Source organism: Plectropomus leopardus, chromosome 9 (genome assembly GCF_026936395.1).
Source record: "Plectropomus leopardus strain MGB_pleo_1.0 chromosome 9, ASM2693639v1, whole genome shotgun sequence".
In the NCBI taxonomy this organism is placed as follows: Eukaryota; Metazoa; Chordata; class Actinopteri; order Perciformes; family Serranidae; genus Plectropomus; species Plectropomus leopardus.
The window spans coordinates 4,438,040-4,465,595 of NC_142184.1; the positions used below are offsets into that span (position 1 = coordinate 4,438,040).

General features: G+C 39.1%; 1 protein-coding gene across 1 annotated transcript; it reads left to right on the forward strand.

Moving 5' to 3' along the window:
- The first annotated feature begins 6,240 nt into the window (after nt 1-6,240).
- pip4k2ca (phosphatidylinositol-5-phosphate 4-kinase, type II, gamma a) lies at nt 6,241-26,015 on the forward strand. The gene is made up of 10 exons (XM_042491239.2): nt 6,241-6,682; nt 8,019-8,116; nt 8,321-8,417; nt 8,976-9,125; nt 17,263-17,409; nt 17,606-17,644; nt 17,750-17,863; nt 19,250-19,514; nt 21,661-21,764; nt 22,672-26,015. The coding sequence occupies exons 1-10, from the start codon at nt 6,524-6,526 to the stop codon at nt 22,750-22,752; spliced, it is 1,254 nt and encodes a 417-aa protein (XP_042347173.1). The 5' UTR covers nt 6,241-6,523; the 3' UTR covers nt 22,753-26,015.
- Nucleotides 26,016-27,556: the final 1,541 nt, after the last annotated feature.

The window sequence follows — 27,556 nt, forward strand, 5'->3', positions numbered from 1 at the left end:
TTTTGTAGGTATTTGGCTAAATAAAGTATTCAACACAATAAATCCTGACCTGATGATGGTACTAACATAAAATTTAAGGATCATCAAAGTAATTAAAGTTTGTCTTAAGGGGGGAATTTATGTCTGAACCAAATGTCATGGCAATCTAACAGTTGTTGGGACATTTCATTCAAAGCCACAAATGTCAACAAAAATAGTGGCACGAGAAAACAGAAGACCGTGAGATACTTTGCCTGGGAACCATGAACATCTATGAAATTTTTTGACTGAATAATTGAAATTTTTGACTCACGGGTGGTGCTGGCTGAAGGGAAGGGGATCACCAAAGTCATCAGGATTCTTCCTCTTGGCACTGTGGATATCTTGTTGCAAAGTTCATGGCAATCCATCCAATGGGCATTTTTTTGAAACCCTACAATGTCAAACGAGTGCTGGGGATAGGGAAAGTTCAAAGTATTGAGACTGAATTTAAAGCAGTCTGTCCAGTTGTTGTTCAAATATTTCAGCCAGGACCAAAGTGGTGGACTATTAACAGGCTGTTATTGTCATCCATGCTGCAAAGTAATATAAATAAATCTAAAACAAAAACTTACTGACACTAACACATCAACACATCAGCTGCCAGAGGAGAGACTGTATCGGCAGGAAAATGAAATTCACAGTTAGAGAGACCAAATTTTAAACTTTTAGGCTGTTACATGTAAAACTGCAATGCCTGTTCCCATTGGATCCCTGCAGGAGACCTGAGCACTTTGACTGATACTTTGCCTGCAAAACCATTTCTGTATCCATTACTCAGCATGTGTTACCTTAAATTTGTGAAATAAACAGAACAGAAAATCCAAAACAGGGTAAAAAATCTTCATGGATTAAGGTAAAAAGGGGTACACATGTAAAAACAGTAAAATTATCTAAAAATATATGTTTAAAAACTCTCACAACATTCGGGCAACATGATCCTAGTCTCAGTTATCCATAGACTGTATATGAAGATGGATGAGGGACCCTCACTTACCCGCGCTGAGCTTCAGTGAAGCTAAAATAGCCCGCTCACAGCTGCCGCCATCTTGCAATGTTGATGTCATTGAAAGCCGGAGTCTGCGCAGTAGTGATATTTGTCCGACCGGTCGCGAGCAGCTGTATTGAATGCAAGCACACGGATTGGCTGTCACAGCTGTCAATCATGGTGAAAAAAATCCCCCTTTTGTATAATTTAATAACTCATTAAAACCGAACTTATCATAAAGCAAACACCTGTACAAACATCAGGGTGATGAGAACTACCTTCAGTGTCAAAATCCACCTTTTGAAAAAATGCATTTGGCATGTACTTTGAGTTTTTAATTTGGTCCATGTCCCATTCACTAACACTGAGGGGCGGGCTTTATGATCTGTACTGCAGAAAGATACTTTGATGTCGTCCATCTTTACATACAGTCTATGGTTTAGTGGTGAAGGGACATTTTTGTAGGCTAACCCTGAAGTTAGCATCGCACTGGTTCCCTCATCCAAAACCTGATGGGATTTTTGAATGAGATTTTCTATTATCGCCAAAAATAAGCTCTGTGACGTACACATGTTTATGGGACTTACATGTTTTGTTCAGCATGATAATGTTCACGGATGAACACCACTTTTTTGTGTTTTGATGCATAAATGAAATCTCCAGAAGCAAACAGCTATTGTTTGGCTATAAATGAACTGCATTGTGGTCGCACAACTTAAACGTCACAACCGAGTGCGAGTGTTGCTGTAAAGCTGTACAGGCGGGCGAGTGGGTTTAATGAGTTTCTGTGTCCGCTGTGATAACGTCTAACATCCACGATAAACACTGTTGTCCTATTTAGCCACTTATTAGCAAGCGCCTTTTTTAACACCTTGAAAGTTAAAAAATTGGGTTTACTGATGTATTTTATGCTGCAGAACAAAATGTCTACTCACATGCACAAATACATCCATGTTTAGCTCACTAGGTTCCTCTTGCAGCTCCACCTCTGTTTTTTTTATTATTTATTTTTTAAATAGCTCTTGTTTTTATTTGACTCTTCCCTTGTTTTATTCTTTATTTTTACATATATGGATTTTTTTTCTCTACTAAATGTCGTAATCCTCTGTGTAAAGTCACATATGTATATATTGTCCTCTGCTACCCCTTATTTTCTCTGTGTTTGTACTCCTAAACATCAATAAATTTCAATAAAAAGTTAATTAAATTTTAAAACGGTCACGTTGACCTTGAGCTTTGACCTATGACCACAAAAAACTAGTCACTTAATCGATGAGTCAAAGTAGATGTTTGTGCTGAACTAAGAGAAATTCCCTTAAAATGTTCTTGTGATACCACAATCACAAGAATGTGATAGACTTTGGACTGGATAACCCAAAAAATAATGCTGTCGGCCATGGCTATTCCTGTTGTGGAGGCATTAAAACCCCAAGTTTTCTCTTAACCCTCCTGTTATATTCAGCAGCAGTAATGTTCCCAGATCAAACTGGCGTGGTGCATGTGCAACCATCTGAAAGCAGAATATCAATTTTCTCCATAAACATTATCTTTTGCTCAATTAATATCAGTTTTCTTAAGAAAAGTGTAACCAAGTTTCTCACCTCTTACAGATCATGGTTCACAGAATTCACTTGTTTTTCATTAAAAAAAACAATTTTCAACCATTTTTTTTCCTGTACACTCGTTAGACAAAATGGACAAAAGGGATTGAAAAAGCTCCTTTTTAGCAAAACCTATGACCTCTAAATGACTTCTCGCTGGTTGCTCTTCTTGCTTTTATGTTCCTATTTATGACTTTTAAATATGCTTTGATTTGATTGTTTTTTTGTTTGTTTCTGTTATTTTGGTTGTTTTTTATCCGTTTTTTTATGCTAATAATTTCATCATGTAGCACTTTGAGAGTTTGTTTTAAATGTAAAGTGCATATATAAATAAAATCTATTAATATTATTATTATTGTTTAAATTCAAATTTACATCTTAAAACTATCAAGTGTTTACAATTTTTACGACAGGAAACCTCAACAAGAAGTGTTTGTGTGTTCATGTGTGTGTGGTTTCATGCTCCAAAAATTATTTAAAAATATTTTTCCTGTACTTTTAAACTTTGAAACGGGTCAATTTGACCTGCAATACATCGGGAGGGCTAAGCTTTTTTCAGAAGCTGCTGAATATGCAGCTCTAATCACAGCAGAATCATCTGGAATAAATCATGGATATTTCTAAGAAGAAGCGTGCTCAATCGTTCTGCCAGAATGACGTTAATAGTGATGAAGATGATGAAGTGTGGCACTAAATCAGTTGTCTAACCCGACAACAAAAACCAAGACTTGTGCACAGTCACTGCTGAAGCTTTGGTCCCTCTGAATCATCAGCAGCTTAAGAACAGGTTACTGTGTTTTACTGCTGCAGTTTGAGGCTTTATGCCCTCTGCAGTCACCAGCAGCAGTGAAACAGAGATTACACATTAGAGCACATTAGAGTCATGCTGCTTTTCTGCCATTACTAGGCACATAAAGGATCATTTTCTCCTGCTTCGCAACACAGGGACCAGATACATGCCTGTTTCCAAGGTAACGGCATAGAATATCCCATTTGTCCATGCGTGTATGAAATGGAGGCCTTGCAGAAAATTAAGGAGGAAGCATGATCCTTTGTAGAATCACACCACCACATGTCCTACTTCTCTATCTAGGGTGGTTTGCTATTCTTGGAGATTCTTTTCTGTGCATTGAGCATGAGATGAAGCCAGTGATACATCTGTCAAACACAATACAATCCACCTACTGGTCTGTGTATACTGTAAGCATGATGTGAGCGAAGACGCAAAAATGTCCACATTTCAAAGATGATATCGGCCGAAACTTATAATTATTTCAGATTATTTTTATGATATTGTCATAAAATGTTCTCAGTGACCAAACAAAGTGCACGAGAGAGTCAAGACCAAAAACCTGTGCTTGTTTTGTCTTAATAAGGGATGTTCCTTTTATTTTACTGTATTAATTTATTTACTTGTGGGGTGAAGCATACATTTAAAAAAACATCAGTATAATGCAAATGTGTCAGATTTAGCCAAAGGGTACAAAAGAGCTTTTCACACAGATAAAAAGGTGTGTAGGCTACAGTATATGAGAGACAGTGCTGTCCTCATAGCATGGAAAAAATGTAACCAACCAACCAACAAACAGAAATACAGCACAAAATGATGAACTGATCAGTGGGACTCTGCTAAATGCTAGTAGATGCTAATAAATACTTGTTCTTCGTGCAAAATTGGCCAAGTTGGCTTCTTTTCTTCAGGCACGCCCACATTCTCCTCTTCCTCCTCTTTTTTTTTTGACTTTTTTGAGGACAAAAATGCAACTGTAGTGAGAGCTCAATTATTATTATTTTTTGCATTTTGCTCTTACCACTACACTGGTGTAGAAGGATGACATGGCAACGATGTTTTGTTCATGCGTATTGACGTCAATGGACGAAGGTCTTAGCCTGCAATTAAGTAGGCGATGTCATCGTACAGTCTGCATACGTCAAATCTGATGTCGTACCAAAGTTGCAGATATAGTTGCACTAAACCTATAAGACTGAAAAATCTCACTGTCTGCAGGAGGCTTCAGGAGAAATAACCCTGATGGCGTTATAGTGATGTCATCAGGGTTATCTCTGTATTTCAAACTGAAGGTTTGGAAAAGTTTTTACCAACATGAGGGACTAATAAAAGTCTGGATATCTCTACTCTGCTGCACAAATGTCAACCTTTTATTTGTTTTAATTTGTATCTCACAAGACCAACAACTGTATAGAAGTGGAATACCACGTTACCAGAGCACCCCTTTAATAAAAAAACCAAACAAAAAACAATCGTGCTTCATGTAAAACCGTGTGCAGCTGTGTGTCTGTCAGATGTTGTGACTATGTTTAAGGATCTTACTGCCCTCTAGAGTTTAAAAATCTCCTCTCATAATTAATAAAAGGTTGCTGATTTGTACATTTGGGTTCCTCCAGCTAAAGTAGGACCCTAAAATACAGAATGATCTTGCATGGTTTGAACCAACTAAGTGTGCTGTCTTGATCTCTTATAATCACTCAATCATTGTCATTATCAGTGATGGAAAAAGTTTAAAGGATCTTAACAATGGCACTATACACTGTGGTGTTACTACTACTTGTAAAGTAGTGGAAAAGAAGTGTAAATAAGCATACAAATGTACTACTGCTTTCTACTGTTTTCATTGCTTTACTCTTTCCTCCATGTTATACTTCAGTGTCCAATTTCTATTTCCAGTTGCTCAGGATCAGAAATACTTGATACTTTATTGATCCTCGGGGGGATATTGTGGTTTGTTACAGTCTCTTTTTTGTAAAGCAAAGAGAATTATAGAAGTAGAAATAAGCAGTACAAGTACACAGTATGTTGAAATATAACATGTGCTGAGTATGTAAAGTGTCTGAAAAATATAAAATGTGTGCCAATACAATGTATAAACTATGTGAAGATAGAAATACAGAATGTGTATGATGCTACAATGTACAATGTAAAAAATGTAATAAGTAACATATCTATTTTAATTAGGCTGCTTCATCAGAATAATGCACCTAATTACATTTGATTACTTTTTGATTACTTTTCTAAAAAATTATATAAATAGGGCAATAAAGCTAAAAAACTTAAAAACACAAGAGCATTAATGTGCTCAAATTTCTCTCGATATTCCAAAAGAAAGCATTCCTGCACGGCAGAAAGATTTAAAGAAACAAAATAGATGTTTTAATCAAAATTTAAACTATTAACTGACACCCCCCCATATATGTAACCCCTTTGTAATCACCAACGTTTTGATTAATAACTGTAATTTGATTAGACAACATATTATTTTATACTCAATAACTGAAACTGATTACAGTAACATTTATTTTGGAATTTAATTACAGTAACTAGTTAGGTCTATATGTAACTTGTTACCTCCCAATACTGACCAGGAATAAGGAATAATATAATATAATATAATATAATATAATATAATATAATATAATATAATATAATATAATATAATATAATATGATATAATATAATAATCTTATACACAGTCTACGTAGGAAACATAAAAAGTGCTGAGGTCACAGTAGTAGACAGTTGTACCCGCCCATCTATGGTCACGTGACGCAGTAGTCTCGATTCCATTGGCCAGTGACACATGTCAATCATAAACTCACCACGTGGTTGATAATAACATGGGCGGGCTCGAGGGGGCGGTGGAGGACTGTCAGCGATGATTTGGAGATATGTAGTCACGCATTATTGAAGTTAAGTAATGATTCATCACGCAGGTTTAAACTGTGCGTTAGAAAAACAAGCGTCAGTGTAACGGAGCAGCTCGAGCGGTGACCTTTGGCTGCCGACGCCGTGTGCTGCGCGAGAGAGCCTGGGAGGAGCCGTTAGCTCGGTTAGCTTCGTAACGGTGGCCGTCAGGAAGAAGTGTCTCCACCACCGACAGGGGACAAGGAGTCTGTGGTCATGGCTGCCCTCGGTAACTCCGGGGCCACCTCCAGTCCGATGGTGGTCCTGGCCCCGAAGACCAAAACGAAAAAGAAACACTTTGTGCAGCAGAAGGTGAAAGTGTTTCGAGCCAGCGACCCCGTCCTGAGCGTCTTCATGTGGGGCGTCAATCACTCGGTGAGTCGGTGGAAGCTAGCTCAGTTAGCCGTTAGCCTGCTGGTGGTGTTACAACGAAATCTGTGACCCGTTAGATTTTGTGACACCGGAGGATCATCTGGAGGAAAATAAACATTATTTAGAGCAATATCGACAGGTGGTGTGTTTCGTATTTACTGTACAGACTTACGCACACCTTGACACCTGTGTATAGCTATTACAGGTATGGTTAGGGACGGTTCGTTATGTGTGGGCGGTGGGGGTTAATTGTTCAGACGCTTGAGAGGGATTTATTTATTATATTTTTTGCCAAATTTAAATTCTGTGTTTTGTATTTATTTTAGCACGTTGTGTCTCTTAGATGCAATGGCGCACACCATAAAGTAGCAAAATATAGAAATTAGTATAATGCTGCCTTCACGTGCACCTCGAAAATATCTTATTTGCCCTTTAAAGTCTTAAGTATGGGTGGGAAGTTGGGAAATTGTGATGATACCCTAGATGCCGAGTCATGACGTTTGCGTGGTGTTTCAGAGCAGCAGAAATGTTGGAAAGCATGTAAACAGTGTCAACAATTAGTGGTAAAAATATATATATATTTCATGATTTTGTTCCCAGTAGCTGTAATTTAATTTTAGTATTTGCACATGTTAGTATTTGCATATTTTAGCTGTAACAAGCGACCACATTTTCAACTATAAAGCATGCCAGGAGAGTATACTAATATTGATTTCAATTTTGTTTTATAACACGAGTTGCTGACTTGACGTCAGAAATGCATAAACATGGTGGGCAAAAGTCAATGTTTGATCAGTGGTAAGAAACTTTTTTTAGTAATTAATGTATTAAATATCAATTTTTGACCACATGTAGAATATAATATGGTATTAATTACAAGTGCTGTATATGTAAAGTGATCTAAATTAAATATAAAATATTTTAAAAATAATATATAAAAATCTAAATAAACTGGAAACAGCAACAACAACATTTTCTGCCAGTCACTCCAGGAGCCTCAAGGAAAAATACTTGTAGCTTTGGGGAGGTTCAAAGAAAGAAGTCGCCCAATGTGGCATCATTGTATTGCTCGACTTGTCCTGTCTGCACCCTAAATTGTTAGTTTATTATGATATTAAATAAAGGAGGAGAAAATCTACATATCTCACAGGGGAAGTGGGAACCAGAGAATCGATGTTTGCTTGGAAAAATTACCGAAAATATTGTGAGAATCAAAATACTAAACATTGTAGCTCTACCGTGGATCACTTTATGATAATAAACTTTTGTTGCAGCCCTGTTTTAGACACTAATGTGCTGCTTAATTATCGACATTTTGCAATTTCTTTCCTTCTTTCAGATCAACGATCTCAACCAGGTGCCTGTCCCTGTGATGCTGCTGCCGGATGATTTTAAAGCCAACACGAAGATCAAAGTCAACAACCACCTTTTCAACAAGTAAGACACAGACATGAGTAATTAATGGAGCAGACTGTAAATAAATAAGTCTTTATAAGAGTGTACAGACACCGTCTTGTCTCTTGTTACCTCCAACTCAAACAAACAGATGATAAAGTTGTGATGTGAAAGAATTTGTCAGAGTACCTGAATGATTAGTTTGTGTGCTCGCTTCTTCTTCTTACTTTTCTACTTCTTTTGCAGAGAAAATCTTCCAGGACATTTCAAGTTCAAAGAATATTGTCCTCAGGTCTTCCGAAATCTAAGGGAACGATTTGGTATTGAGGATCTTGACTATCAGGTATGTCGTACTATGCAGTATGTATCTGATGCCACATAGGCTTATCACCCCAATCCTTGCTTCCCTCCACTGGTTCCTCGTTTGTATCAGAATTGATTTTAGGATTTTATAGATATCTTTAAAGCTTGTCTTGGTCTGGTCTCAACTCCACCACAGAAATGTTGACCCCATATGAGCCAGTTCGCAGTCTGAGATCCTTGTGTGGGGGCCCTTCTGATTCTGTGACGTCTTTTAAATAATTTGTTAAAAACAGTTTTTAAAGACTTGCTTTTATGTAATGTCATCATTTTTCTTTTACCTTTTCATATTTCCTTTTATTTGTGGTTTTATTGCTTCTGTTGTTGTTTTTAGTCTATTTCTTTGTATTATTTTATAATGACATTTTACGTTTGCATTCTCTGGTTTTTATTTTATTCTAACTCTGCCGTAGTTTCCTCTCGCTTATGTTCAGCAGGACTGTTTGGCTTTCTGGTGTTATATTGACGTCTTTAAATAATTCTGATACAAGTTAAAAGATACATGATCTTAAAATTTACCCCCATGCTTCATCTTCTCCAGGTCTCGTTGACCCGCAGCCCCCCGATGAGGAGTGTCGATGACCAGGGAGATTGTCTGCTCCTCAACTCCTATGACCGAACGCTGGTCATCAAGCAAATCTCCAGCGAGGACGTCGCAGACATGCACAGCATCCTGTCTGAGTACCACCAGGTAAGATCCGGATGGTTAAAGTAAAAGTCTGTTCTGTATATAACGTATGATCCCAGCAGTGTTAATTTCTTTGAGAAAAACTATGATGAAAATTATTCATCAACAACCTTTTGTTCCGTGACTAAAATGAGACGAGTTAAAAATAGATCTGATAATGAAAACTATGAGGCAACGTAAGTTTCCTTTTCGTTGACGAGACGGGACGAGACAAAAGTATCAGCGGTGGACTATCAGACATTCAAAGTGAGAGGATAGAAGAGATCAGAATGACCAACAATGGCCGTGCGTGCAGTCACTTTCTATTGTCGTATGATGGCTGGCTGTAAACTCCAGTAAATAGTCGGTGCCAGGATCTTTTGCGAGTCTGCAAAACAACCGAGTAATGTCCGCTGATGGTATGAGCTGTGAGCTGTAGTTCAGATAAGCAGCTGTGTGTGTCTGACTGGATGGTGGAGCTGTTGATGGATTTGTGGAGTTCATAGTTGAGGTGTAGTGATCCATCAATCTGCATCAGTATATCGATTAAATGAGCAATGGTCCCGTATCTTCGGCTGCTGTGAAAATCAAATCAACTCAATTTTATTTGTATAGCACCTCATTTACAAACATGCAGCCTGAAGTGCTTCACGTAGAAAAATTTTAATAGCCAAGATGCAATTTAAAGGCTAACACAGACAACTACACGAGGAAAAAGCGAACGCCTGCACACTTACTCATGCCGCGCAGGTTTATTGAAGACAACATTTCGATCCAAACTTGTGTGGCGAGGAGTAAGTGTGAAGTGTGTTACCTTTTTCCTCATGCATGCATTGATTTTTTTATGCATGCTTATAGAGATTAAAAAAAGTATAAATCTACAATAATGTTTTTACTATTTTTATAAATTTTTATGGTTACAAAAAAATAAAAGTCTGTAGAATAAAAAGATAATAAATAAATGAAACTGAATTTAAAAAAATAGCAGGGATAAAATTAGGTAAATACCTATTTAAAATTAAGACCGTAATCTTGCTCCAAATTAAAAGCCAGATTAAAAGGTCTACTTTAAAAATCCAGAGAGAGCTTGCTACTCTAATATCCAGAGGCAGTGAGTTCCCCAGTTTATGGGCATAAAAACAGGAAGTTCTCTCACCGGGACTTTTATGGGACACATAAAGCAGCAGAGGAAATTAGTGATGTGGGTGAAACACAAAATAAAAGAAAGTCTCTGATGTATGGACAGACAAGGTCGTTTAAATCTTCATAGACAAGAAAAATTTAAAATTCAATCCTCAAAGACACAAGCAGCCAGCAGTGGGGTAATGCGATCCATTTTCACAATATCAGGCTATAATTGAACGTCCGTCTGACTTCTGTTGGTTCAGTCATCCTCTCAGTCATTGATTAAAGGTTTGCATGTCGGTCTCCAGACGTGGGAACATCACACAGAGCCAGGATCACTCACCTCCTGTCTGCGTCACCGAACTGTGTCTACAGCTTTCACATCTGCGGCTCTCTGCGTCCCACTTACAGAAAATTCTCTTTAACCTTTGTGTGGACCATTTAGCAGCTGAGAACCTAAAATAAAATGAGTTCCTAAAACGAGCACTTCCTGGGGGGGATTTAAAAAAAAAAAAAATTCTGCCTCATAGGTGAGGGAAGTCGACCCAAATATGACTATTTTTAGATTCATGCGTCTTGCCGGGAGCAATGCTGAGAGCAGGAAGACGGCTACTTATTTAACCGAGGACGGCAAACATTCGGGTGTCCTCCAGCAAGACCCTAAATTAGGCTTTAAGGTGTCTGTCTCCATATTGAATGTGACTGCTGACCTCCCTGTGGGGAAACTGAACACAGACAAAACAAAAAACTCTCGTCATCAAGGTTACAGCCCCACGCAGCACTGGGAACAAACTCTCTGTTATATGAGGGTTTATTAAAGATATGCAAATGTTCATGTAAATAGAAGAGTGCATTTGTGGAAGAGATAAGAGCGAGGTGACACACGTTCACCTCTATTTTGTTTGTTTCAAGAGGTTTTATGTCGTATTTGCGGGCCGCCCTGGTATCAGCGCTCGTGTGGACACTTCAAAACTGGGTCTCAGTTTGGGCCAAACATACCACTGTGTAAACTTTTGGCTGCTTTGAGCTCTTACTGGAATGTGCAGCCTGTGGTTCTGCAGCCTACATACAACTGGGAGGGAGATGAGGAAAAATGGCAGCTCTGTTTCAGAGTGTTTTTTAATTCACACGGCCCTGAATGAACTCATTGTTAGCAGAGCTCCCGTGTTGGCGTTGCACAGTTTCCTTCATTCATCGTGACAGTTTGTAGGTTGAATTTAATCCTGTCAGTTTTCTTGACACCTTTTAATTGAGGGGTGTGTCACTGTCTCATATTAACCAAGTGAAGTGCTATTTAGATATATTTGTTTTTTGCTGCAAAAGAACTGAATATTGAGATGCTAAATGCTGAAATATTTGGGCCAAATGATGCCTTGCTGTAGAAGGCTTTATTGTCGTTGTACTGGCTTTTAGGCGTTATTTGGATGAATTTAAGTTTTTAGGATCAGGATTTGTGTTTTGCAGGATTTTGCTTTTGGAACTAGCTTTTCACTCATTTTCTGTGTTGTATCAGAGCATCTAAAGACCAAATCTTTTGACCACATAAAGCCGGACAACACCAAACAACGTTTAGAGCTGTGTCACTGATGCAGATACATTTTAGATTGCAGAAACACATCATGAGAGTTGGCACATACTCCTGTGATGTCGTAACAGGTCATAAAACTCAATCTGAGCTTTCTCAACAGTCTCCACACTCCGATAATGACAAACACGTTTAATAGTATTGTAAGTTTTTAGTTTTGGCTCCTGCAAATAGTGAAGTTAATTGTTCTGTTTGTATCTGCCCAGGAACTGCAGATGTAAACTAACTCATAGCTAAATCTGGCAGAAATCATCCTTTCTCATGTTGAGATTAATGTTTTGTTATGCATGATCCTTGTTTAATAAAGACATGGGGATAAAAAAAGGTTAAATTATATTAACATTGTCCACAACCAATAGCTGCGCTCTCTCTAGCACTAAACAGGAAACGGCAAACTGGATAAACATGGAGGAGACTCCAGGGCGCCACAAGACTGCGAAAAGGTCTCTCTTCTCTTGTATTTTGGAAAAGGAGGAGAAACTGGTGGAGTCGTAGAGTGAACAAGAGTCTGTGTTTCATTTGTCGCATATCGTATCCACCAACCGGCACTTATTTTAGTGAGAAGCCCTAATTTTTAATTTAAAAAAAAAAATCAATTTCAATTTGCTTCGGAGAGATGTGTAGATGGCAGATGAGAAGGCTCTTCTCCAGCAGCTGCTGGGAGCTTCTGCTAAAGTCACCTGACAGTTAAACGTCTGGACAGTTATAGAGGACATTATTGCACATGCACAAACATGAACCTGCAACAGACAGTGTAGGACAAACACCTGCTGAGACACCTGTCGGACAATGAGAGTGGAGCGGACACCGGTGGACGATGTGTGGAGGGGACACTGGCAGAGACACTGGTGGAGAATGAGAGCGGAGCGGACACCAGCGGAGCCACCGGCGGAGAATAAGAGCGACCAGACATTTGGAGACACAGGCAGAGACATAGACGGAGAATAAGAGCGGAGCGGACATTCTGAGACACCAGCAGGGAATGAGAGCGGAGAAGACACCGGAGGTGAATGAAGGTGGAGCGGACTTTCAGAGAAACCAGCGGAGAACGAGAGCGGAGCGGATCAGTCAGCATCAGTAACTCATCCCCGACTTTCTCTTTCAGTCCGCAGCGCCGTCAGGTCTCACGCTGCAGGCTGGTCAGCAGGTCAGCGATGAGAAACAACAGGGACGCTGAGTTAATGATTATTTCTCTCTTTATTTGTTCATTTGTTATTTTCAAGGCAGAACTTCTTTTTATCCTTATCTTATCTTTTTTTTTTTTTTTTTTGGCACGACCAGCAGCGCTCCTCCAGCGCTCCTCCAGCGCTCCAGTTTCTCCTTTGCCAAGGATCGCCCTGGACAGTATATTTCCTCCTGATGATCTAAATATGCGTCATGTCAGAAAGTCATGGGAGATACATGGCTGGCAACTTAATAACCCCTTAACAGAAATTAAGTGTTTTAGTTTTAATGTCAGTAGAGGTAATAAAAGCTGTAACACAAGTGTATGTGTTGCAGTATGTAATGTTATATCGCTGTTAATAACAGAGTGCATCTTTCTAAAGACTAATTAATAACAAATATGTAGATAAATATATAGGTATGCACTAATTAAATGCCTGCAGAAGGGATTGCTACCTCTGTATAAATGATTCAGCAAAGTGTCTACCTTTAGACAAATATTTTCTCATGGTGCAGTGTGTATTTTGTCATATTGCACCACCCAGGCAATATTGTGTACATGTGATCACAAACTGTGTGAATGCTGTTTTGAAGGCACCGTTTGTGTTGTTGGTTCATGCTGTTGTTAGGCTCTTGGGTGTAGAGCTGTAATCTTCAATTGCTGAGCTAAATGACAAGGCAATTCATTTTTATTTATTTAACCAGGTTGGTCTCACTGAGATTAAGAATTTCTTTTTAAAGGGAGACCGGGACGAGACAGTCAGCAGTCAAGTTGCAGACAGAGACACAAAGGGAGACAAGCACTTACATTTGTATTAAAAGACAACTATCTATGAGTCAAAAGAAAACTTTCTGGGAGTCAGTTGTGCAAATAATAGTCAGCTTCTTTGAACACTGATTTATCATTAAAATTATTTTCAAGCTACAAGGCCAAATATTTCCAGTGTCTAACTTTCAGGTTTTGCTGCTTTTCTCCGTTTTATGTAATTGTGTGAACTGAATATCTGGGACAGGGAAACAAGCACTTTGAAGAGATCATGGGAGGTTTCGGGATTTGGCATTTATTTTTATTTATTTATTTTATTTTTACTGTTTTTAATGCCTCTGTGCCAGAAACAGCTGTTGTTGGAGGGATTGTGTTTTTGGGTCATCCCTTCTGTTCTCATCCTCCAGTCAACATGTTGAAGTAGGGGTGGGCGCTATATATCAAATATACTTGAGGTATTGCAGCTTTTTGACGATATCGTGTACATCAAGTAAAAATTGTCATGTCATTTTTATAAGCCATTGAGTTTCGGTTCTCTCATTCTCTCCTACGGATCTCTGCCTCCCACAGACACACACAAAACAGGGCTTTTGCAGAGCTCCAGACTGTGAATATTAAGTCACATATTGCGACCATGGAGCACTACTGGGATTTGCAAATACTGTTAATATCTGAACTGGAGAGTTGGAGCTGGAGTTTATTTTCAGCTTACAGAGAATAAATCAAGTTTAACGGTGCTGTGATAACAGTCTAACTTAATGAGAGGTAGCGGTGGTTATGTGAGCAGATGAGGTGTGTGTTTTTTTTGTATCTGCAGAGCTCCGATTGCAACTATTTAGTCACGCTCTGTGACCACGGAGCACCAGTGCGAGTTTCAAATAATAATAATATATGAACTGGAGAGCTGTTAGTTTGTTGCCTGCTCACAGTGAATGAATCCTCACGGTTAAAGGCGTTGCAGAATCGATTTAACTTTCTGCTAACACTAACATCCAGTTGTTGACCGGAAGCTCAAGTCCAAAAACATCAACACTTCCAGCTTAAGAGAGCCAGGTCCTTGAAAGTAAAAGCACCATGGGTCCCACTTTTAAAATTGCATTATATAAATACTTTTACTTCCTTATAACGGTATTTTATTAAATGTTATTATATCAGCAGTGTATTCAACTTAAGTATTTGACAGTAGCTACTTTAACTTTATCGTAACTGCAGTCCATTAAATAATTTTGTATTTTAGTAGGTGACATTACTTAAAAGTACATTTTTAAAATATCAAGATATATATTGTGTATCGTGAACAGTGAGTTATTATTTTAAAGACATATTGCCCAGCCCTATAATGATGTATCCTTGGGCAATAAATGGTGGTGGTCGTGGTGTATGGTGTATAAATGTCTATGACTAGTTAAAAATTAAGTAGCAGGTGGCACCTTGTACAGTAGCCTCGGCCACCAATGTATGAATGTGCATGTGAATGTGACACGTGTGAAAGCGCTTTTAGTGGTCAAACAACTAGAAAAGCGCTATACCAGTGCTGGGCCCTTTACCATTCACCATATTTTAGGACCTTCTTTAGGGACTTTCTTCAAATATGGCACAAATGTCTACTTGGATTCAGGGATGAACCCACCAGAATTGTCATAAATCTGCAAAAAAAAACCAAACTTTTCTGGTCATTACTCAACGAGATAACTCAGGAACAGAAGAGAAGACATATTGTCAGGTACAGAATTGGTGACACTAATCTTGAGTGAAACTGTGCAGGTAAAGCTTTTATGTGCTTCTGGATGTGTAAATGTTTTGGAATTTGTAGCTGACTTTGCAGCACAGCCCATTTTGAAGCATCATCTTCTATCTTGGCTGCAACTTTGTGTTTTTTCTTCTGGCAGTTGACCACAAGCTCATTGGTTCTGCTGCTATTGAGCTTCAGGTTATTGTTGTTACATCATGTGATGAAGCTCTCTATCAGTCCTTTGTGTTTCTCTGTAAAAATAGTTTCTCAGTGAAGACAGCAAGTTTCTTACTTGAATTGTATCTTCCATTTTGCTTCAAAACAAACCTAATACATTATATTGAATTCCTGCAAAGTCTTCATTGCATTATATTATGTGAGTATGGGCAGTAGTGGATGTAAACTGCAACTGAACAGGTTGGCCAGACATTTCTAAAACTGAACAATCAATTTATCAATTGAGAAAATAACTGTCAGATTAATAAATAATGAATAAAATCATTAGCTGCTGCCATAGTTTGGTGTGTGCTGAACACGGGTGGACGGTAGGAAGAAACCAGTGTATTCTCCTGCTCTCTTAGCTGTTTCCAGCTTTCACTGTTGCAATGATGAGGGTGTAGACCAGGGATACTCGACTCGCTTTGCCCAGGGGCCAGTTTTGCAAAATGCCAGGCAGCCAGGGGCCAGCTGATAACAACTTAGAGACTGTTTGGCACATTTTAAGTGTTTGTCATTCTTCATTTTTTGATAATTTTGGCTGTGTTAATGCATATGGCATAAACTTTGGCAAGATTGTGCATTATTGTTTAATCTTGGAATTTCCACCTCAGCTCCTACAACAAGTATAAAATACTACATTCATACTGTTAAGTGTAAAAAAAAAAAGGCCCATTGAAACCCATTCAAACTGCAATTTTTAATCCCACAGCCATCAAAGCATAAAAACATGCACTGTATTATCTCTTGGTGTCATTCTGGGCTTTTGCCTTGGAATTTCTCATTTTTACTTTTTTTTTTTTTTACTACGTTATTTGGCATCTGGAGAAAACACATGCTATTTCTGTCATTATTGACATTTCTTAGACTGTGATAATTTAAAAAAGTCTACTTAGCATGTAGTATTGAAAATAATTAATTTCTTGTGTTTTGTTTTGGGTTTTTTTTTTTCATCAAAAAACTTGACCAGTTTTTGATATTTATGATTAGGACTGATTTTGTTAAAAAATTACTCATTTAAAATAGAAAATAATATTAATATTTAATATTTTTTAAAGCTTGATTTTGAAAAGCTAATTCTGTGGGCCAAGTGATATAAGTGTGTGTAATATTAAAGCGGGTCCTAAGGGTTGATAATTAATGCATAAATAATTAGCCATGACCTTTGTCAGGGGCTCTGGAGGATCCTCCCCTTGCACTTTTTTTTTGTAAACAAAGTCTGTTTTAATGCTTTTTGATTCACTCTGGAACCTCATTTAAATTTAAAGTACAAAAAAACACATGAATTAATCAAAATTTAACTGTGAATTAGAAAATGCTAGGTGGTCCACCTGACACCCTTTCAAGGGCCAGATTTGGCCCACAGGCCGCAACGTGAGTGATCTGATTTCGCTTGGAGGGCTGAAATAGGGCCAAATGTAAAAAGACCCTAACACTGTTTTTGTGTGAATCTTTCATCTGTCTTTTACTCTTTTACCGTATTTCACTGTTTTTATGTTAGACAACGCTTGTCACAAAGAATCCACTCTCTGCTCCTGCCATGCAAATTCACAGTTTTGTTTCCTCTTCGCAGCACATAGTGAAGTGTCACGGCAGCACGCTGCTGCCACAGTTCCTGGGCATGTACCGGGTGAGCGTGGACAGCGAGGAGACCTACCTGATCGTCATGAGGAACATGTTCAGCCACAGACTGGTGGTACACAGGAAGTACGACCTGAAGGTGAGGAGGAACTGCACGACCTTTAATCACACATCCTAATTTTCATCACCGGTTCACAAAGCAGCGAGGAAGTTATAAAGAGATTATCTCACTGATGCATAGGAAGCAAAACAATTCACACCTTTTGTTTCAGAACAAAATTGTTTATTCTCTTCTGTTTGTGTGTCACAATGTTAATAACCATTTGGTCTCGCAGGGCTCTCTGGTGGCTCGTGAAGCAAGTGACAAAGAAAGGGTAAAATAAATATTTTGCCTACTATTTATTTTATATCGTGATGTGATTGTCTGTCTCCTCTTTGTGTCCCACGTGTCCTGCTAACAATGCGTTTTATTTCTAAAGGGAAAAGAGCTTCCTACCTTCAAAGACATGGACTTCAGGAACAACATGCAGAAGGTTTATGTGACCGATGAGCAGAAGGAGAAGTTCATGGAGAAACTCAACAGAGATGTGGAGGTAGCTGACCTGTTAAACGTCTTTTTCAGTGAGGCCTCGCTGTTGTTGCACAGCTCGACCACACAGCGGCAGCAGCAGCACGTTAGGCACACGCCACTCCTGTGATGCCATTTCGGCAGCAGGAAGATGGAGGTGAAAATCATTTACCAGTGAGGGAGGTAAAGTTAGATATTTTTATTTATATAGATACATTTTTATTATTTGTTTCAATATTCAAAACAAAATATGACAAAGATAAACATATAAAACACACATACAAACAAACAAACAGTGCTGCTCAGCATAAAATGACAAAATCAATACAAATACATTTTACCACTTCAGAATGAGACTTCTCCTCAGGTGAGACTGAATCTCGTAAACAATGAACACAAACATTTCCTTTTTCTGTAGGGATCCTTTCCACAGGGACATCTGTGTCTGAGCCTGTCAGTCATAAAAACGAGTACTTTTAGAAGATGTTAGTTGATGCTGCAAACATGCCTCGAGTGGTTACTGCGCAGCCTGTTTCGCTGCTGTCGGCAGCAGCCTTCTCTCTCAACACTGGACTGATTTCAAAAATAGTCGCTCCCAATAGAGCGGTGAAGGGATGACGTATTTCTGTAGGCCAGCCAGGAAGTTAGCATCGCACTGGTTCCCTCGTCAAAAACCTTATGGGATTTTAGATTATCGCCAAAAATAAGCTCTGTGACGAACACGAGTTCATGATACTTACATGTTTTGTTCAGATGAACACCGCTTTTGTGTGTTTTGAAGCGTAAATGAAATCACCAGAAGCAAAAAGCTGTTGTTAGACTATAAACGAACTACATCGTGGTCGCACGACTTGAACGTCACCACCGCGAATTGTTCAACTTCTGTTTTGATTTAATGCACACAATCGAAAAATATTATAAACAGATAAATCTACAAATTTGAGTGCGACTGTTGCTGTAAAGCTGTAAAGGCGGCGAGTGGGTTTAACGAGTTTCTGTGCCCGCTGCGATGACGTCTAACGTCAAACAAACACCGTAGTCCGATTAAGCCACTTGTTAACAACCGCCTTTTTTAAGATACGTAAAACCTTAAAAGTTCAAAAGTTTGGTTTATACGTATTTCATGTTGCAGAACCAAACGTCTAAATATCTTTATCCTGTGTTAACCACAGACCTTATTTAAGGCATTTTACCGAAAACCTTTGAAAAAAAGCAGACTTTGAGACGAGGGAAACAGAGTGCAAAAATGCTAACAGACTTCCGCATTGAACCAGGTTGACAGATACAAAACTTATCGTTGATTAAGAGATAATTTATCATCAGTATTTTACCTTCTCTCTCCCTCATTCAGTGAGTCGGTGTTCATGTTTAAAAATCCTCTAAACAAAAGTCTCTTCTCTATTTCTTCCAGTTTCTGGTGAGACTGAAGATCATGGACTACAGCCTGCTGCTCGGCATCCACGACGTCGGTCGAGCTGAACGGGAAGAGGAGGAGGGCGAGGAGGTTTCCAACGAGGAAGAACCGGAGGCGGAGAACGGCCTGGCACCGGGCGCGACTGTTGGCTCCTACGGCAACTCTCCAGAGGGGATCGCTGGTTACATGGCCTCCTGCAAACCTCTGGGGCCCGGAGAGTTCGACCCCTACGTGGATGTGTACGCGGTCGGGAGCTGCCCAGGTAAATAGTCCACTCAGTCTACAAAATAATAACTGAAACTCAACTGTGATGTTTTCGAAAAATAATTGTTTTATTGTAGGGATGCACTGATCTAACTTTCTCTTACTGATACATGGGTTTTTTGGAAACTGATTTTTTTTCTTTTAATCTAAAACAAAAACTCCTGTCCACGGAAGCACTGTTTTAATAATAATAATAATAACTGAAAAGGTGTAAAGACACTCGTTTATAGTCTAACAAACCAACAGTCAGTGATATAACCGTAAACTTAAAGCCACACAAAGAATAAGCTGTTGGCCAATCAGCAGCCTGAAAAAGAAATATCCACAGAAGTAATGTGTCATGGGAGTGTTAAATTATGTAGCAGTGACCTCCACGGCACAATCTGACGCCTCTGCTCCAAACACAGTGGAAGATTAACTTCATATTCACGTGTAAACATGTAAAAAGTCCTGTTAGCAGGTTAGAGCAGCACTATTTTGGTCTTGTCAGCAGTTGCATGAAGTGTTGCCTCATTTGTGATGCCTTAAAAAGGAGACAACAGCGCTTTACAAGCCAAAATCTGTCTTCACTTTCTACTTATCAACAGTAAAGGTTGCCAAGTTGCAATTGCCAAGCATTTTGAGAAACTTGCAACCAGTCCTTGGCTGTTGGTTCCCATCAGTGGCAACCACCAAAAATAGGGATAGCAAACAGAAAATCCTGCACTGCAAAATAAATGTATGTTTTTTAAGATAATCCTGTTTTAGTCCCACAATGGGGGCATTTGCATGATTACAGCAACATAATAAGGTATGTACAAGATAAACACAGCAAAAAGTCCCATATAAAACTCAACAGTTCAAAAAATATTTACTCTAATTTACACCAAATGCACATGGAAATGACAATAAAAAATTGCTCAGGTTTTCAGTCCATTTTAGTGTGTGTGTGTGTGTGTGTGTGTGTGTGTGTGTGTGTGTGTGTGTGTGTGTGTGTGTGTGTGTGTGTGTGTGTGTGTGTGTGTGTGTGTGTGGGGTCTGCTGGTAGCGGTTCTGGTTGTCCAGTCCGACAGCAGCAGGAAGGAAGGATCTGCAGAGTCGATCCTTCACACACTTTGGGTGAAGCAGTATTTGTTGTATTAGAGATATTTAAATATTGCTGCTACAGTCAGAAACAGAACCAGACAACGCAGCACTTTACAACACCGCATGTGTGTTTGTGTGTTCACTCGCGCGCACACACAGGCGTCTGTTTCAGGGACAATGACAAAGCACATTGAGTCGTTAAACTGTGGAGTGAAAAGCTGACTGCGAACGATTTAAATACTTAAAAAGGCAAAAGCATTATTATAGTTTCAGCAACACAAAACCTGCCCGGTTGCCAGTCTGGCAGTTTAAAAATGAGTGTCGAGCCCTTCGCTAAATACAGCGCTTCTTAAATTCTCATCATGGAAGTAGTTTCACAAAAAGTCTGTTTTCAGTGACCTGAAACGCAGTTTGCATTTGGATTAAAGGCCAAAATACATACAAAAAGTTTCAAATATACCCATGTTCGTGTGTACAGGGACTAAAACCCAGGGTGTCTCCTGATACCGAGCACCAGTGCTAACTTTTTAAATTTAAAATCTCTACAGCTACAAAGCTCCTTTAATTGACAAGTCGATGGTCAAAAAGTTAATCTACAACTGCTCTGATAACTGAATAATCTTTAGAGAATTTACTCCTGAATGTTGTTGTTTGCTGCTTTACTCTGCTAAATATCTCTTTAAATTCAATGTATTTGAGTTTGACTTTAAGAACAAAACAAGATGTCACATTTAGCTTTGAGAAAAACAGATTTTTTAAAAATATTTCAAACATTTATAAACACAGATTGTATTGAGTCAAGGAAACAGATTTAACTCTTAGTTTCAACCCATCCAGAGGGAGAATCTGTTAAAACTGTTCCTCTGAAGTCTTCAAAATATGTCTGTGTGTTATAATAACAGCTTTAGTATCATCAACTGTCATCTGGAAAGTAATAATTATAAAGTTAAAGAGGTTTTGATGTTTATTTCTTATCGGGGATCTTAAATCTTGATTGTGATGTGAGACCTGTCGCAGTACGATACAGTCAATCCAGACCAGATACAACAACCCTGATTTTTCTCCGCCTTTCGTCTCAGGAGCTCCTCAGAGGGAGGTCTACTTCATGGGCCTGATCGACGTTCTTACTCAATACGACACCAAGAAGAAAGCCGCTCATGCAGCAAAAACTGTCAAACACGGGGTGAGTAGCAGCCATGGATGTAAAACAGTGAAGTCTGGATACAGCCGTGGGGGCGGGGCCTCGTTCATTCCTATGAGAGCTGCTCAGTGGTGCACGAAGCAGAGAAAGCTCTTTTTCCATGTTTAGAAATGTGTAAAATAGCTGGATCTTCACTCAAACAGTGTAATTCCACTTTCGGCCACTATGTAAATTTTGCGTCAGCGCATGGTGCACTTCCTGGAGGCTTAGTAGCAGCAGAGAAGAAGGAGAGGGGGTTAGAGAGCTGCCATCGGGTTGTTCAAACCAAGCCCCCAGGAAGTGCGCCATGCGTTGATGCGAATTTACACAGTGGCTGAAAGTGGAATTATACTTTGAGTTGGTCATGTGACGCACTCGGGCCCAGAAAGACTTTTCCCCATTGACTATCATGGAGAAAGAGACGTCTGTAAATCAGTAAATACATTTTTGTGAAGGTCAAACCCCCGGGAAAGGTCCTCTATCATTATCTAGATGTAAACCATACAGTTCGCTAACATTTGGAAAGAGCTGCAAGATTAAATTTTCTAGACCGCCATTCAAGCTAGCGAGGCACTTATCCAGAAGTCGGTCGCTCAGCTGGCGGAAGTTACCTGCGTTCAGCTGCTGTTAATCTCTACTACGCATGCTTTATGGGCCAGTAGATCTAGGTATTTCACACATTTCTAAACCCAGAAAAAGAGCTTTTTTCTGCTTCCTGCGTCACTGAGCAGCTTCCATAGGAATGAACGTGGCCCCGCCCCCACGGCTGTATCCAGACTTCACTGTAATACATCCATGATTCGAACAGTCGCACCTGCATGGAGGGTTTGATGCTCGCTCTCATGTCATGTAATGACAGATGGTGCTGATGACCTTTTCTTTGTCTCCGTGTTTTCTCTCTGTTTTGCAGGCCGGTGCTGAAATCTCCACGGTCCACCCCGAGCAGTACGCCAAACGATTCCGCGACTTCATCTTTAACATCTTTGCGTAACGCACTGCGATGAGCGCCGCCACGAGTCGATCCAACTGAGAGCTAAGCGTCTATTTTACCACTGACCAAAAATAGTATGCACACGCAGGTCATCATTTAAACCAGGTGATCTGAGGCGAGACTACTTACTTTGTAGCAACATGATGTACTACTTCATAGTATATATGCATATATTTATTTTTAGATTTAAGATGCATTTCTTCTAGATATTAAGCAGTCTTTAACCGAATAACTCTGGAGCATTAGGATACATGCAAACAAACTGCTGTTGATCAGTGTTAGACCACATCAGTGCAAGATCAAATATCATTTTTCCTATTTGTTGTCAGTCGCTGGTTCCCCGGGCGTGAACTGAACTTAAAGAAGGAGTTTGACATGTTTGTAAAGTGCGCTTATTTGCTTTCTCGCCAAAAGTTAGATGGGATGATGATATCTCCATCATGTTTGTCTCTTAAATTTTCTGTGGAGTTTCTGACCTGCAGCAGCATTTAGAGTTATTTCTATACGAGCGGGTCCCTATTTGGTTTGCTTCATGCATGAGTATGCATGTGCACGAGTTACACAGTCGTTTTAATGGTGATCTGCAGGGGCCAGAAACATGATGAGATGAAGCAACGTGGCAGGTAGTGAAGATGAAGACGACGAGCAAGTGAGAACGGTTGTAAATGAGTGGAGTGAAAATATTTAAAAAACTTAGATTTGCAAATGTTTGAAGAGGAGGAAAGGTTAGAATTCAAAAGGAGGGTTTCCATCAAAGATTTGTGCAAAACCTAAACGAAATTTTCTAAATGTCGATAGAACATAATTGCAGATGACTGCATTTCCACTGAGTGATGTTCTGCCACTTCTCCTCTCACGATAACATACCAAGAAGCATGGCGATTCATCTTCAAAACATTAGCTGCTTTACTTCTTTTGCAGCCACCAAACTAGCCGTCTTTATTTCCAATCCAAGGCGGTATAGGCGTGTTATGAGAGCGATAATTAAAAGGCGAGCCCCTTATATATGGGAGCGGCCACATATGAGGGATTTCTGGGAGCTGCTAGTCCACGATTTCACAGAGGAATTGTGGATTCAAAATTTCCGGATGATCAACTTAACTTTTGAAGAGTTACGTGATGCAACAACAGTTTATGGAAGCAGAAAAACGTTTTTGAGATTATTGGGAGTTTTTTCAAAGCTGATGTGTTTCCATTAGACGGATTTTATGTTCGCGTTTTCAGTTAGCGCAGTTTGAGGGTTAATGGAAACCCACCCAAAGATACCGACTATGGTCGGGTCCAAAATTCCAGACTAGCCTGATATTTCAGGATTTTCCACACTTTCATTCATATGTGGCAAGCCACAACTAAACATCTGCTGCCACAAGTACATTTTTTGGAGCTGGGCTGTTTATTTAAGAGAACTTTAGGAACATATATACTGTTCAGTTATTTATAGCCTATTTGTGTAGGCTATAAGACAGTGCAGCAGAATATTTAAGCGTTCACTCTGCTGGGTCTGAAAGCGTCAATTACCCAACCCGCGAATCACAAACTGCTGCTGAGGAAAAAATGAACTCACGGAGAGCTCCGCCTACTGCGCTGCGTTCGTGGACACAAAAGGTTACAAAGGGACTCACAGAAGCTGACGTCAGCTACTGTCACACTGTCTTTCTGTGGAAAATGCTGCATTTAGTACACTAAACAGTATGTGATGTTTTTCAGTATGTTTGAAATCGCAGTAACAAACCAATACTATTTGAAATGCACACTGTTTTCATCAAAATATTACAGTATGCAAACACTGAACACTACAAATGTCATAAATATCCCATTATGCAGTATGCAGCAACTCTCATAAGCAACTGAGGAAGCTCTATAATATCCAGAAGTAATAAGACTGATTGCCTGCCGTTTGGGAAAAACAAAAACCTCAGAGCTAACAACTTAAATGCAGAAAATGGCACCTTTTCACAAAGATTTGGATTATGTAATAATTCCTGCTTTGTTCTTTTAGTAAATTGTTTTAAAAATCTACAAAACGACTTGTGGATGCAACTCAGACTGTATTGCGGGACTCTCGTGCCTGATGATCAACTCGGACACGACCAGTCAGAGTTTTTTTAGCTCCTGCAGCAGCACGCACCAATGACTTTAGACTTCACAAACCCACTGATCTCTTTTACTTCACAAGAGCTTGGTTTTGTTTTTTACAGGTTGAAAAAAAAGCTTTAGATCAACTTTTTGGCAAATTTTGTTATCTTTTTCGCAGAGCCGGGCTAGCTGCCCCCCGATTGCGTTCTTTATGCTAAGCTAAGCTAACCAGTGTCCTCTCATCTGACTCTTAGAAAGAAAGCAAATAGACGCAGTTACCAAAATGTGAAAGTATTCCTTAAATTGTAGAATAAACTTTCATGAAGATTCGTATTTAAAACAAAAAAAAAAAATAGTAGTCTAGACTCTTCATATAATTATTTATCTTTGGAAGCAGGCCGTTTGAATGTTTCGTGTGCCAAATGTGTGGGATCGAAGCTTTATCCGAGCAGGATTTGCACTTAACTGTCGTGACGGAGCAGTTAAATGAAACACAGTTAAAAAATGGATCCAATCTGATTTTCCACCAAAGTCTTTGCTAAGTTTCGTAGTTAATGAACAGAACAGCTTTGCAGACTGAGACAGTTGATGCGTGGCGTTTTAGTGGCGAGCGTTTCAAATAATTTGGCCTGTAAACGTGTTTTGCAGCCGTGCATCTCTGAGCTACGACAGCCTGTAAAGACGACGTGTGGCGGCCGACCTCGGAGCATTTCCTTTTTACCCACAGAACCAAACGAAGGATCAGTCCCGCCTTTTTAATGAAATACGTAGGACGTGTAATTCGACATCAGAACGCTTCCTAAAAACGAGCCCATCCATCTTTATTCTGGACAGACTCCTTTTTTTGAACATGGTGTCGTGTTTTGTGCATTAAAATGGCGAAATATGTGAATCATTGTGGTAGGATAAGACTTAGACAGATATAACATTAGAGCTATCGTTAGTGTGTTGTAGCGACGTTTGAGATTTAGTGATAACCAGAGTTCTGTGTAAAACATTGTCGATAGTAACACTACATTTCAGTAGCTTCTGCAGTTCGCCTTAACTCAGCGATGTGATGCGTCATTCCTGAACACTGAAGGCAGCGTAGACACAGGTCGCTCTGTACGATGCCTCATCTACTCGATGGTTGCACATGTTGTATTTTTGCAAATCAGCTTTTGGACCAAAATATATTTTACAAAGAATTTCTCAAAAGTGTGTGAGTCATTATTATTATTTGTTCACACTTTCGTGTCCTTCTCAGGATGAATGAAATCTCTCGTCATCTCTGACTCATCATGTTGTGCACTCAGTTAGGTCAAAGGATGTTTGTCCTTTACTTAATTATTGTATTAAATACTTTAGACGTTTGTAAAATAATGGGCCACTTTGTCACTCCTGTTTCAAAGGCTCAAGTTTGTCATTATCTTGGGGTTTTTTTTTTTTTTTGGAGCCAGAAATGTTCATTTTTGGACCAGAATTTCTTCAGGTCCTTAAAAAGACTTAAACTATCATAAATTCAAGTTTAAATTAGACCTCAAAAGTCACTAAATAACCTTAAATCTGACTTTGTGAGGTCTTAATTACCAAAAAACAGTCTCCAAACTGTGTAAATGATGAAGCCCTCTGATGTTGGTGGTCCTCTGACTTTACTTCTGCAGCAGCAGCAGGTTGTTTTTTGTGGTTTTGTGTGAAATTTCTCGACAGCTGTTTGACGAATTGTCATGAATTTTGCTAAACACATTCATGTCCTTCTCAGGATGAATCGTTATCACTGCAGTGATTCCCTTTAACGCCATCCCCCAGGTCAAAATATTTATTTGTCTAAGTAACTCCTGTTTTGAAGCCTCGAGTTTGTCGTTTCGACAGTCATTATCTTGGTTTTTGGAATCAGAAGTGACCATGTTCGTGGTGCCCAGTAGCTCAGCTGACGGAGCGGACACCCTGTGTACGAAGGCCCTGTCCTCGCTGCAGCAGCCGTGGGTTCAATTCCTCCCTCGGCCCTGTGCTGCATTTCTTTCTCCCCTTTTCACACTATCTGTCCTATCAAAAAAATGAAAAATCTTCCCAAAAATAATCTTAAAAGAAGTGACCATGTTTGGACCAGGTGGCTTCAGGTCCTAAAAAAGTGTCTGAAATAAAGAAAAATATCAGGCCTTAAAAGTCATTAAATAGCCTTGAATCTGAATTTTTGAGGTCTTAATCACCACAAACATTATTGTCATGAAAGTTTTGAACATTTTTCTGATTAAACCTGCTGACTTTGGATCATCACAGTCAGCAGGTTTGGATCTTTGATGATTTTTTTTTTTTTGTTATTTTGTTTTCTTAGAGTCAGAAGTGACCACATTTTGAGCAGGGTGTTGACATCAGAATCAGAATCAGAATCAGAAAAAGATTTATTGCCAGGTATAGTTAACACAATACGAGGAATTTGTTCTGGTGGGTTGGTGCAACATAAATATAGAAAAAAACCCCAGATAAAATAGAAGATACAAATATAAAATATAAATTATAATATAAAAATGTCCCTAAAAAGTCTAAAAATGACACTTTTTTCAAGTCATTCTTTTTTTATTTTTTTTTCTTATTTTTATTCTTTTTTGTGCTTATTTTCAAGTAATTTCCCTTTTTTAAAAAAACGATTTTAGTGCTAATTTTGAATAACTTTTTGTCCAGCTGCTCATTGCCTTCTCCCAATGCTTAGGTTTTAAAGGGTTAAGAACTCTGCGTGCCTTATCTTCTG

What these genes read in the sequence shown, in the direction of transcription:
- pip4k2ca (XM_042491239.2), top strand. Translation starts at nt 6,524, where the DNA reads ATGGCTGCCCTCGGTAACTCCGGGGCCACCTCCAGTCCGATGGTGGTC. An exon ending in AACAACCACCTTTTCAACAA is followed by an intron (nt 8,117 to 8,320) that starts GTAAGACACAGA and finishes CTTCTTTTGCAG; the next exon opens with AGAAAATCTTCCAGGACATT. An exon ending in TTGAGGATCTTGACTATCAG is followed by an intron (nt 8,418 to 8,975) that starts GTATGTCGTACT and finishes CATCTTCTCCAG; the next exon opens with GTCTCGTTGACCCGCAGCCC.